Source organism: Rana temporaria, chromosome 4 (genome assembly GCF_905171775.1).
Source record: "Rana temporaria chromosome 4, aRanTem1.1, whole genome shotgun sequence".
Taxonomy (NCBI): Eukaryota; Metazoa; Chordata; class Amphibia; order Anura; family Ranidae; genus Rana; species Rana temporaria.
The window spans coordinates 263,996,511-264,010,727 of NC_053492.1; the positions used below are offsets into that span (position 1 = coordinate 263,996,511).

Sequence of the window (14,217 nt, forward strand, 5' to 3'; positions counted from 1 at the left end):
CTGCAGTTTCTGACCATCTCCTGTACTATTTCTGCAGTCTCTGACCATCCCCTGTATAATGTCTGCAGTCTGTGAATATGTTCTGTACTATGTCTGCAGACTCAGAGCATCTCTTGTATCATCAAACCTCCCAGCTTTTTGAGATGGGAATGAGGGACACCTATCAGTAAAAGTATGCAGACATAGGACACACCCCTTGCCACACCCCCTTAAAGGAGAATTGTACAAAAAACAAGATTGGTTAAACCCACAAGTGATTTTTTTTACCTCTACTATTCCTTTATATTGGCTTTTGGAATTTACAAATGCAGCAATTTAGAAATCAGATGAAAGGTTTAGTGCTGAAAAACACTTTTTGATAGATACAAAGTGCATTTTATATACATTTCTATAGATCTGACCAAAATAAGGGACAAATGAGGAGGAATGAGGGACAGAGGGACATTGCTCCAAATCAGGGACAGTCCCTCAAATCATGGATAGTTGGGAGCTTTGGTATAATGTCTGCAGTCTTTGACTTCCTCTTGTATCATGTTGGCAGTCTCTGATCATTTCTTGTATCATGTCTGTAGTTTTGACTTCCTCTTGTATCATGTCTGCAGTCTCTGAACATTTTTATCATGTCTGCTGTCTCTGACCATCTCTTGTATGATGTTTGCAGTCTCTGACCAACTCTTGTATGATGTCTACAGTCTCTGACTATCTCTTGTATGATGTCTGCAGTCTCTGACCACCTCCTGTATCATGCTTGCAGTTTCTTGCCACCTCCTGTATAATGCCTGCAGTTTCTTGCCACCTCCTGTATCATGTCTGCAGTCTCTGGCCACCTCCTGTATCATCCCTGCAGTCTCTGACTATCTCTTGTATATTATCCACAGTCTTTTAGCCTTTCTTGTATCCTGTAGTAACTGATCATGTCTTGTATCATAGCCATAGTCATTGACTATATCATGTTGTATGTCTGCTGTCTCTGATACTAAACATTGACTGATTTTTATGTGGCGCTCCTTGGCAATGTCGAGGTTCGCACTTAAGGCCCCCTATATCAAGAAAGTTGGCCTTGATCAACTGCATCTACCTCTTGCAGGCAGCTGCATATAACTTAACGTCTAAGCCTTACTATACTCCCTTGTGTGTCCTACATCCAAAAAAGAAGGATGCTCCCACCCACCTGTGGTATTTTACCCCTGTTGGCATGCCAGATTGAATGCAGTGCTAATGTAGTACTGTCCTTGTGGGCCATTCGTTACTGAATTTGTGTGTTTTTAGCCAATGCAACATGTCTGAGAGACAAGTTTTACATTCAGAGCAATTGCACTGTTCAATAGCAATGAGTTTTTTTAAAACCGATGTGTCTGCATTAGTGGCTGCCAGGTTTTGCCTGGCAGGGGTGTGATTCACCCTTTGCAGGCTTGAGCTTTCTATTTTGTCAGTGTCTTTTGCCCACCCATCATGGGTACTGCTTGTGGACACCCCATTGGCTCCTGAACGTAGTTTTACCCCTTATTGGTAGAGGAAACTCGCCTGTAAATTCTTTTCACTTGGGAAGACAGCTCCCGTCTATAATTTGGTTTTACTCCTTGTATTGCTTGCCAATAACTGATCTCTTCAGAAGATGTGAGGTTAAGTCACTATGCGGTGCAGGCCCCAAGGTTGCTTTTTGCAGCTAACATCTTATTCCTGCAGGTGCTTATATAAGCTCATTGGTTCCTGAATTTAGCTGTGTACCTCAATGAGCTCAGAGAATTTTACAGTAAATTAAAAAATTCTAGTTTTGTGGAAATATATATAACACACATGATTTTCACAATGACTCTTAAAGGGGCATACTGCATATCACAGCTACAATTCTAAATGTATACATATACAAAGCCTTAATATATATTTACCTTCAAATGTTCCACCAAAAATAGATTCGCCTTCATTTCCTTTTCCTGCCACTATATCTGTTTGAAATTATAAAAACATTTATTCAAATAAGGTCAAACACATATAACAACTCGTTACTGGATGTTTCAAAGAATTAGTAACTTGCTACTTAATTTAAGAATGTTGTGCACAAACGCTTAGACGCGAGTTTCACAACTCGCATTCGGTGCTCTATAAGCATTTATTCCAATCCAATTCCAATCCAATCCAACAAACAAATGTATGTAAGGGTTTTATTTCATAAGATTTAAATGCATAAAACCTACTAACTACCGTATTTATCGGCGTATACCTCGCACTTTTTTGCCCTGAAAATCAGGGCAAAATCGTGGGTGCGCGGTATACGCCGATACCCGATTTCCCGCGCAGTACACTCGGGTATAGTCGGGCAGTCTCGGCACCTTCCGCGCTCACGTCCTGGACGTACAGGACGTCAGCGCGGGTAGCCGAGCATTGCCGACAATACACGAGTGTACTGCGCTCTGTATATGTCGGCGCAGTATTCAAAACTCGGCACTGGAAATGAGCGGGGAGGACGCGAGGATGCCGCAGAAGGACGCCGGACCCGCCGAAGAGGACACCGGACCCGCCGAAGAGGACACCGGACCCGCCGCAGAAGGACACCCGAAGCCGCAGAAGGACACCCGAAGCCGCAGAAGGACGCCGGACCCGCGGAAGAGGACACCTGAAGCCGCAGACGAACGCCGGACCCGACGAGGCCGCCGATGGACGCCGCGCAAGACACCAAAACTGTAAGTGCAAATAAAACTTTTTTTCCACAGGATTCAGGTCAACTTTGGGGGTGCGCGGTATACGCAGGAGCGCGTTATACCGCGATAAATACGGTATGTATGCCTTTTGCACAATGCTGCAGCATTTTTTACTGCTGTAAATACAAACCATTGTTTTCAATGTAAAAAAAAAAAAAACATATTAAAAGTATGTGAATAAATACATAAATTATCAATGATTTAGTGACACAACACAGGTAGGTTGCCCTATCTGAAATACAATCGGATGATACCGAAAAAGTGAACGAGTGAATGGTCTATTCTTCCAAGAAAAACATTGGATATAAATAACCAAAAAAAAGCTTGAAGGTGTACAGTCCTCTTATAGATAGGTTGGTGACATCAAACCAGAGCAAACCAAAGAAAAGTGACGTGATAGGAAAGAGATCCTCCACCTTCTAAATGACTGCCTCTTACCGAAGCTGAAGATCCCAACTAGAGATCTTCTGTTGGTGTAAATAAAAAAATACAGAAATCATACGTCAGTATTGTGTGCATGTATCTTATAACCCCAGTTGATATTTTTGTTACAAGCGGTTTGATATCTCATGATATGCCAAATGTACACTCTTATGTTGTTGCAAGATATGGTACCTATGGAATGTCTCTTTTCACTTTTTCTCCATGTTTTTCCTTGTAAAATTTAAAAACTTTTTTTTCTTAAATGAACAGTTATACTAAAGATAAAAAATAAAAAAGAAGAAAACAAGACCCCCTACATTACCTCCACCTTGTATCCAGCCATTTTTCACAATGCGGTGGAACAGGACACCCTTATAATGTAACTTGATACCACTTGGAGAGTCCCCCGATTCTCCTGAGCACAAATTTTGGAAGTTTTTGCATGTTTTAGGACACACATCTGAGAACAACTGCAATAATGACACAAACTACGGCTTAATGAAAAGAACAATTTCGCTTATATAACATTTTAAATTATGAAATAACTTATTCATAAACCAGGCTTGGATATTTAATGTCATATATTCTTTAACAGTGACATTAACCATCACTCCAACCCATGCAATGCATGAATCTATTCATGGCCACCGCTGCCAACCCCTATTCAGGAGTCCGGCCCTTTTTCGCCAAAATTACAGCGGCGGGGGTGTTTTTTTTTAAGCAACTGATTAGAGCCCTTGGCTCTAATAGGCTTCAAAAAAGCATTGCACTTGCAGTCCACCCAGGCGTTTTAGAAAAGCAAATGAATATTTGCTTTTCTAACACTGAACCGCCTCTCTGCCAATCAGTAAGCGTCTGTCTAATATCCATCACCTGATTGGCTGAAGGCACAGGCGCCCCTATTGGACACCTAGCAGAACAGAAGAAGAGAAGAGGGGGAAGCGTGGAGGACACAGGAGCCGTCTCAAAGCTTGCCGCCGTCACCCTCTGCCTGACCTGCCACCAAGATGGGGTAAGTGCTGGGTAGACAGCAGGCGGGCAGGGGTCACAGTGGCAGCATTTGATGGGGCACAAGTGGTGGCATTTGATAGGGCACAAGTGGCGGCATTTGAAGGGGCACAAGTGGCGGCATATGATGGGCACAGGTGGCTGCATATGATGGGCAAAAGTGGCTGCATATGATGGGCACAAGTGGCTGCATATGATAAGCACAGTGGCTGCATTTGATGGGTACAGTGGCTGCATTCGATGGGCACAATGAGGCTGCAATTGATGGGGTTTTTTTTTCAGTATTTTTCAGTTTGTTTGCTACCTTTTGTAGTCTCCTCTCTATTTCCTCCCTAGCCTACAAACAACAGTTGAGGAGGATTTTTACCATTTCAGTGAAGCGATCCTGGTGTCCTAGAGGTCGATATGATGAATAGTGTGAATCAGTGGATCCCCTGGAAGTTCAGCCATTGCCACTAGGCATCGGATTGCGCTGTTTGACCACTATTTATTTGGTGGTCAAAATGTATTGGTAAGAGGCTGTGTGTGATAAATGTTGGTGTAGGATTTCTCTGGTTCAAGCCACACTCTTTTTAGCACCCTCTTTTAGGCTGATTTTCATCTTCTCATCCTTAGCCACCTTTAAAGGACTCATATTAGGACTGTCAAGGGTTTTCACATTTTACGGTACTTTTGTCGCAAATGTTTTTTAATAATATTTAGATTATATGTTATGTTTTTTTTCACAAGAAAAGATTATATGTTATGTTTAGCGCTGCACCCATCTACCTGAATTTCTTTCAATTTGTTGCCTGCAAATTGTGCTAGTTTATTGTTTTCTCTGCCCTAACTGCAGGTATTTTTTGAACAATACTATTTAGTGATGGAATTGGGATTAACCCTCCTAGCGGTATTACCGAGTCTGACTCGGGGGGAAAATGTTATACCAAAAGCGGTAACCCCGAGTCAGACTCGGGCTTGCCTCACTGCAGCAGCAGACAAAGTTACTTACCTTGTCCCTGGATCCAGCGATGCCACCGCGCTGTGTGAGCGAGCCGGACCTCGCTCGATTCACACAGTGTCCTCCTGTGCCGCCGATCTCCGTTCCCTGCGACGTTACGACGCACGGGAATGGAAAACGGCGCCAAATTCAAAAACGTAAACAAACACATTACATACAGTATACTGTAATCTTATAGATTACAGTACTGTATGTAAAAAATACACACCCCCCTTGTCCCTAGTGGTCTGCCCAGTGTCCTACATGTACTTTTATATAATAAAAACGGTTCTTTCTGCCTGCAAACTGTAGATTGTCCATAGCAACCAAAAGTGTCCCTTTATGTCAAAAATGGTTTTAGAGCAGCTAGAAAACAGCAATAATAAATTATAATCACTTGCAGAATTGAGCGATAGCGATTTGTGGGAAAATTCGTCATAAAAAAATAAAAGTAATGACAGCGACAATTCTGCAACTGAGCAAATTTCAGTGATTTTGAGTTGATTACATTATTGAATAATTTTTATTATAATTATATTATTACTTGTTATAATTATTTATAATTATTTATAATTTTGTTTTTAAAAAAATGTCATACCCGGGATGCCTACTAGACTCTTGTTTGGTCAGATTTAAATGAGTTATTCCTAAGAATTACAGGCCTACAATATAAAACGCCAAATTTCCTTGCAAATAATGGTACCGCTTTCGGCACCTTTTTTCTGAAATAATCATACCGCCAGGGAGGTTAAATGAATGCAGGTACGCAATATGTGATGCCTAAGCAATACTTTGATACAGGATAATACTACTATACAAAACAGCAGGTCCTAAACCTCCCTATAGACTGCCCAACAAAAGGGAGCCATTATCAACCCTATCCTACAACCATGGATGGACTGGCCATTGGGACTACAGGGAGTTTCCCGGTGGGCCGATAGATCAGTGGGCCAGCATCAGTGACAGCGGACTGCTGCCCCCCTCCGCTCCTCTGTCTCTCCCTTCCCGCAGCGCTAACCTCATCTCCTTGCCCACAGCGCTCAACTGGGTGGGGGACAAAGAAGCAGGGGGAGGACCAGAGGAGCAGGGGGGACGACAGAGGAGCATGGGGGAGGGGACAGACAGCTGACTCAAAAGCTATGGCCTGGGAGTTTCTCACTTCTGCCTAATCTTGTCCCATAAGGGGGGGTACCAAACTGATTCTTTGCCCCGGGTGAAATAATGTCTAGCTTCCCCACTGGTACTGCCTATAAGAGTACCAGTACCAGCCGTTTTACGCTAATAAAGTAAAACGGCTAGTGGCTATTGAAGGGGAAGAGGGGGCTTGGGTGGCCGGGGGTGGGGGTTGGGGGAGTTGTCCGGCCGCTGTGGGAGAGACCTGTCAAAGTGGGCCAGTCTGGATGAAGTCCAGGGCCAAATTTTTGTCCCAGTCCAGCCCTGCCTACAACCCTACCATATTGCTACTTAATGACATTGCAAAGAGTTCCTTTGGTGTATTTTTAACCTACAATCCCATAATATAGTGGTAGGTTAGATTGCTTCCACTGAAACTGTGTTTATTGCATATTTATGGCTATGGTAGGGACAAATAAATCCGTAAAAAAAAAAAAAAAAAATAACATAAGAGATAATAATGACAACATCTAACAACTTACCTCAAATAGCAATCTTCCAATGGGGTTTTCCTGAACTGAAACATCAAGGTATACAAAGGTGTGCTATAACAGGAAATTAGATACTATTACATTAAATTGACTGAGCAGCTATTACACTGACATGCTTTTTATATGTAATGCACGGAATATGTATTTAGTTGTTAACATACTATGGAGTTGATTAACTAAAACTGGAGAGTGCAAAATCTGGTGCAGCTGTGCATGGTGGCCAATCAGCTTCTAACTTCAGCTTATTCAATTAAGCTTTGACAAAAATCAACCTGGAAGCTGATTGGTTTCTATAGAGAGATGCACTAAATCTTGCACTCTTCAGTTTTAGTAAGTCAACCCCTATATGTTACTTAAATTTTCCTGTTGGGTGGAAAACACTTACTGTATAATACTGGTGGTAACTTTTCACAAACATTTCTCACCCTTCTTGAAGTCTCACTTTGAAGAGGTTTAAACTTTAAAGTGGAACTCCAGGAATTACACCGTAAAATATGGGGGTTTATAAGGGGCAATGTCCAACAAGGTGTATGCACCCTTCTGGACTTATCTCTTTTTATTTACTATTTAAGTTTTTACCGAGTGCCACAAGTACAGCTATCGCTATGTTCCTGGCGATCTTATAGAAGCTATTTGCTACACAACAGATGCTCTGCCCACTCCTCCCTTTCGCTGCCCATTCATAGAATACTTTGGGCTAGATTCAGCAAGAATTTACGACGGCGTATCTATTGATATTTATTTGTAAAAAAAAAATGAAAACCATTTATCATTTTCCTTCCACTTCACAATTATGTCCTACTTTTTGTTGGTCTATCACGTAAAATCCCAATAAAATACATTTACGTTTTTGGTTGTAACATGACAAAATGTGTAATACTTTTTCAAGTCACTGTGTATTTTTCAAGCCACTAAATGTTGGTTGTACGTGGGAATTACATTCCAGGTGCATCAAAACAAAAGGGTCCAAAGTCTTATATTTTTTTCTTTCTAAAGCAGCCACTGCCTGAGTAGAAAAGCCTGTTGCCTGCCAGCAGTGGTCTTTCTGCTACTACTACTAAGTCAGACCTAAAGCTCTGCAATCATCAAAGCTTATGCTCCCCACTGATTGGAGAGCTCTGGCTCTGACTCAGCAGAGAATGTGTAGGACCTCTGCAAAGGGATCACTGCTTCCCCACAGAAAGCCAGGGTCCCACTCTGCAGCTGCTGGCAGAGTACATGCTTTTCTACTCAGACTGTGGCATTATAAACAAAATGAGCCTGAAGACTTTACTTTTAAACTGGGGGTTCAATTAGGCTTTAAACATATAGGCCCAGATTCTCAAAGGGCTTACGACGGCGCAACGCAATGTAGGCCATCGTAAGTCCTAATCTGGGCAGTCGTATCTATGCGACTGATTCTTAGAATCAGTTACGCATAGATATCCATTAGATCCGACAGGCGTAAGGCTCTTACGCTGTCAGATCTTAAATGCATTTTTTTTTCACCGCTAGGTGTCACCTCCGTCGTTTTCCGTTATGCAAATTAGCAAAATACGCGAATTCCCGAACGTACGCGCGGTCGAAGCAGTGAAGTTATGACATTTACGTTAGATTTGCGACGCGTAAAGTTGCCCCTGCTATATGAGGGGCAACCAATGTTAAGTATGGCCGTCGTTCCCGCGTCGAAATTTAAAAATTTACGTTGTTTGCGTAAGTCTTCCGTGAATGGGGCTGGACGCCATTTACGTTCACGTCGAAACCAATGACGTCCTTGCAAAGTCATTTAGAGCAATGCACGTCGGGAAATTTTAGGGACGGCGCATGCACATTACGTTCGGCGCGGGAACGCGCCTAATTTAAATGCTCCACGCCCCCTCCCCGGCTCATTTGAATTAGGCAGGCTTGCGCCGGGGGATTTACGCTACACCGCCGGAACTTTACAGGCAAGTTCTTTGTGAATAAAGCACTTTCCTGTAAAACTTGCGGCGGCGTAACGTAAATGACATACGTTACGCCGCCGCAGTTTTACGCCCATCTACGAGAATCTGGGCCATACAGTCTGACTACAGCATCTGTTTTGTAATTTTACAATTCTACTTTTTATTCTGTACCACAGTCAATAGGATTATAAAGTCTCATCATGGGGCTCATGTACACTTGTTATTATGTTCATGATGAGATAGCAATGAAATGTGGGGTGACACTGTATGAAACTGTGAAATAAGAAAATCTACACATAGAAGGATGCGTTTTTTTTTTGTTTTGGTACAAGAATACTATATAGCGACCCTCAGCAACAGAACATTATTTGTAGGAGTTTAATGAAATTAGACCTATGGCAGCTGATCTCTGCAAATTATATGTTGCTGTATAACATTAGTGGAATTACTATATATACTATTGCAGGGACATTATCCTTTGGATCTCTATATCAGTTAATTATATGATACAGGGCTCACTAAAAATGAACACCGTTCAGAGATCAGTAAATGAATAAAGAAAAACAAAAGGGTCCACTTAATCAGGCGAACAGAGGTCAGGTGTATGAAAAGGTAAGTCAATCTGTGTTATCCAATGTATCATTTTAAGAAAATATTCCCTTTAAAAACTGAAACCTCTTTACTAATTTTATTATGCTAAAGCGCATGCGCAATGGTGATAATTTTTTGCGTCGCAATGCATTTGTCTGCTTTCACTTACTTTAGTTCCTCTCATGTACTTGACATAAAAGTCTTCTGCTAATGCCTTGTATAAAGGTAGTGGTCTGTAGTCGGTGTAATCCCACATATCTTTAGCCCAAGCCTTTAAACCCTTTTCATCACCAATTAAGTTTCCATTGACAAAGCACATGACCTGGGAGGAAAACTCCCATACTTCTCCTTTTATCTCCTAAAACAGAAAGAAAATAAAAGGTATTTCAATATTAAGGTAACACAACAGTCTGTAAAACCATTAAAGGTGAACTCTGGGCACAAAAAAAAAAGTAAAGTAGTAAAGTAAAAAAAGGATTTTCCTCAGTAGCCACAGATTATATAAATCCAACTTGTGTGCACAAAACACCTTCCTGTGTTAATTTAGATATTACCAGATTAATGTAGCAGTGATATTATCACTGCATATTCAGACAAAATTTTCTTATCTACACATAGATCCTCAGGAGAAGTATTGTTGGTGGTGATGATCTATTGTGATGGAAGTCACTAAAATTAATATTTTTGTATTATGTTACTTTTTTTCCTGAGCTACTCAAATGTTGTTTTTCTTTCATCATTTCTTTTATTTCTTGATATATACACACATATATGTTATGTTACTTTCCTCCTGAACTATTAGAATACTGTTACTTTCCTTAAAAGACATTAGAGAGTTAAAAACCTTCAGGAAGTGATTAAGTGAAGATGGCCCTTTTTTACTGCACTCCTTAACTCCCTTCTTTCGGCCCACTCCATCGACTGAAGAAAGATGGCGTCTGAGTGAAAAGACCTTGTGGCAAGAGGAACTTTTGTGCTAGGAAAGAGATGTTACAGGAACCACCATATATGGACTAAGCCAATTGAATGTGCTCATGTGAATGATGTCATGTTGTTTATAAAAAGACCAATAAAGGTCCAGCCCCTTCTCTCTGATGCTGGAACAATGAAAGGAACAGAGCTCTCTCTCAGTTCTCTGCATACTTTTACGATTTGGGTCAAATGGCAGAATGGGGTTTGCCCTGAAATTGTGTCAGGGGTCTCATCCTTATCACTATGTCTAAAAAAAATTGTTTCATTCGTTTTTTATTGGAATAAGTGTAACATCTTACAGTACAACAAACATTCAAAAATGAAGTCCCGACAGGGAATTGATCAAGATATGCAAGGAGAATAAAAACGCTGGTTACTAATAAATAGTATTTGTTAGTGAATTAAATGTGAGAAATTAATAAATAGCACATCAATTGCCAGAACATCCAGTGAAATAATATTCAGTGATGAATGCTGTTGATGATCCACCATCACCGACTATATGTGTGGACACCCAAAAGTGCTCAAAAGATAGAAGCTTACCACAAGTAGTTGACCCTTTTACTAAAAAAAAGTGGTCAAATGAGCTTCACAGCAAGGTGAATCTTGTTACCAACGAATGAATGTGAAAATAATGGAACAACCTCTTAACCCATGGAGACTCAAGACAGCATATGCAAATGAAGAAATAGGATCCGAAATAGTGTAATCCAGTTTATTAGCTTAAAAATGTTAAACATAAAAAGCCAAGTGGCTGCTTACTTGGGGAGTGCCAAAGGCCCGGCACTGAGGCTTCCTGAAGACGTGTCATACGAAACGGACATAGAGGCGGGACCTGTTCACGTACTGACGTCACTTCTGGTCCCTCTGGCTCACCGCTGTGCAAGGTGGAACGCATGCCAGCACACACAAGAAGGGACCTTCTCCCCAATTGATACCATGCCATCCAGCCTCAGTCTCAGGCCTTTGGCACTCCCCAAGTAAGCAGTCACTTGGCGTTTTATGTGTGTTGAAATGGGTGTTGAAATGAGGGGAAACATACACTCACCGGCCACTTTATTGGGTAAACCTGTTTAATTGCTTGGTAACACAAATTGATAATCAGCCAATTACATGGCAGCAACTCAATGCATTTAGGCATCTAGACGTAGTGAAGACGACTTGCTGAAGTTCAAACCGAGCATCAGAATGGGGAAGAAAAGGGATTAAAGTGGCTTTGAATGTGGCATGGTTGTTGGTGCCAGATGGGCTGGTCTGAGTATTTAAAAAAACTGCTAATCTACTGGGATTTTCACACACAACCATCACTAGGGTTTACTGAGAATGATCAGAAAAACAGAAAACATGACCGTTGGCCAAAAATGCCTTGTTGATGTCAGAGGAGAATGGGCAGACTGGTTTGAGATGATAGAAAGGCAACAGTAACTCAACCACTCGTTACAACCAAGGTATGCAAAATACCATTTCTGAATGCACAACACATCAAACCTTGAAGCATATGGGTTACAGCACACCACACCGGGTGCCACTCCTGTCAGCTAAGAACAGGTAACTGAAGCAACAATTCGCACATTAGATAATAGATGATTGGAAAACATTGCCTGGTCTGATGAGTCTCGATGTCGGCTGCAACATTAAAATGGTAGGGTCAGAATTTGATATAAACAACATGAAACCATGGATCTATCCTGTCTTGTATCAACGGTTCAGGCAGGTGGGTGATGGTGATGTAATTGTGTGGGGGATATTTTCTTGGCACACTTTGGGCCCCTTAGTACCAACTTAGCATCATTTAAACACCACGGCATACCTGAGTATTGTTACTGACCATGTCCATCCCTTTATGACTACAGTGTACCCATCTTCTGATTGCTACTTCCAGCAGGATAATACACCATGTCACAAAGCTCAAATCATCTTAACACGGGTTTCTTGAACAGGACAATGAGTTCACTGTACTCTAATGGCATCCACAGTCACCAGATCTCAATCCAATAGAGCACCTTTGGGATATTATGTGAGCTTTTCGCCTCCTCACTGCTAATCCCAATGTACGAGATACCAGAAATGACGTCACCAACTCCACCCGACACGTTGCATCACTTGTCACGTGACTTCTTCAAAGGGATAGCATCTCTTGAGGAGGCGAGGAGCTCACAGCTTGCATATATTACTTTCATTTATACAAGATGTGGAAAGTGTGAGTGCACAATTCTTATGCTTTAAATAAATCTATTTTTAATGGTATTGCGCAATGAACTCTTCTTATATATTTTGAGCAACATTTTGAGAAATTGTTTTCCAAAGAGAGCATGTGTCCTTTATATTCAGAGCTGAATTTCCCTGACTATCGAGGATCTTCCTACACTTTTAAACAAGGCTTGAATAGACCCTGGTGGGCCTTTCTTTGAGATGAGCGGCCAATTCACTCAGAGGTGGATGGTGGTGGTGATTGCTCATTTATGTTAAAGCACGAATTACATTTTTCCTTGCAAGTGAGAGGGATATCTGCTTACTTCAGAATCATCACAATTATTGGACTTTCTTTGCATATTTGGACTTTTATTGTGTGTGTTTTTTTTATTTTGTGTTTTTTCAATTTTGCACTTCATTCTACATTTACTTAAAGTGGTTGTAAACCCATATAAAAAAATAAATTAACAACCTGCAAGAAAAGGCATAATGAGCTAGTATGAATCGCATGGCACAGGCCCTTTAGAAACATCACGATAAAGCCGTTTCTTCAGTGCGCATGAGCCAATGACGTTGGCGCAAGCGTATATGGTAAATATCTCCTAAACCGTGTAGGTTTAGGAGATATTTACCTTACCTACAGGAAAACCTTATTATAGGCTTACCTGTAGGTACAAGTGGTGTAACATGGTTGCCAACCACTTTAATTTGTGGAGATAATATACAGCTTTTAGTGCAATACAATTTACAGTGTTGAATAAGCGCACCATTATTTGTATAATTTACTAAAGTAGGTTATCACTTCTTCAATAAATTTTACTATAAAATGGGGTACTTGGTTTTGTTTGGAGAAGCACTGTACCTTATTGCCTCCCCATAATGCTGTCTCTGCTGGGGTTATATGTTTTATATGATTTTTATTTATTTGAATTGCTTTCATACAGGTTATTTAGTGGTCAGGAAGAATGAAGAAAGTATTACCTGTTTTTTCTCCTGTAGATATTCATTCCAGGCGAATTCCAGCAGTGGCTTTATAACTGGATCTTCAAACTCATTTTCAAATGAACGTTTCAGCACCTAGCAATTCAGTTTGTTAGTTAATAGATAAGGAAGGACTAATATCAATTCAGATTTATTGCAGACATATATTAAAGCGTCAGACAGTGATTGCTGAGTTTTTTTGCCCCTGTGTTTCCAACTTTACCGATCTATCACAGCAGTTACAGAACTTTCATTCTTGTTCTTGAATATTTAGCGCTTGTTCACACCAGGTGAGTTGAGGCTGCATTGGAAAGCCTTGTGTTGGTAGTGGTGTGCGTCATAAAAAGTATAAAATAAAGCCAACAATAGAACCAAATGAACTCTGACTTGTGATATTTAAAAAAAAATGTAAACAGTGCAATGTCCTGGGTTCGGCGCATCGGCACTGCTTTTTCCTATTGCATCCCAGCCGTATTGCCGTATTGCATCCCAGCCGTATATCTTTAGCATAGCTTGCTGAAGTGAGCAAGCAAACTATTTTATATTATGAATGCAGCAGGAAGAATGAGACTCCCCCTGATGTATCAGAAAAGTTAACATTCCATTGTTTAGAGCAGGGATCCTCAAACTTTTTAAACAGGGGGCCAGTTCACGGTCCCTCAGACTGTTGGGGGGCTGGACTATAGTTTAAAAAAATATGAACCTATGCACACATCTTATTTGAAGTGCAAAAAAACAGGAAAAACCAATACAATATTTAAAATAAAGAACAATTTTAATCAACA

General features: G+C 40.9%; 1 protein-coding gene across 1 annotated transcript in view; it reads right to left on the reverse strand.

Moving 5' to 3' along the window:
• Positions 1-14,217, reverse strand: part of PPIL6 (peptidylprolyl isomerase like 6) — a 42,490-nt gene that overhangs the window by 9,027 nt on the left and 19,246 nt on the right. Inside the window, exons 2-6 of the mRNA XM_040350215.1 lie at positions 13,433-13,528; positions 9,456-9,644; positions 6,765-6,827; positions 3,445-3,592; positions 1,890-1,946 (exon numbers count right to left, since the gene is read on the reverse strand). Coding sequence (XP_040206149.1) covers positions 1,890-1,946; positions 3,445-3,592; positions 6,765-6,827; positions 9,456-9,644; positions 13,433-13,528 — 553 coding nt within the window. The remainder of the gene's footprint in view (positions 1-1,889; positions 1,947-3,444; positions 3,593-6,764; positions 6,828-9,455; positions 9,645-13,432; positions 13,529-14,217) is intronic.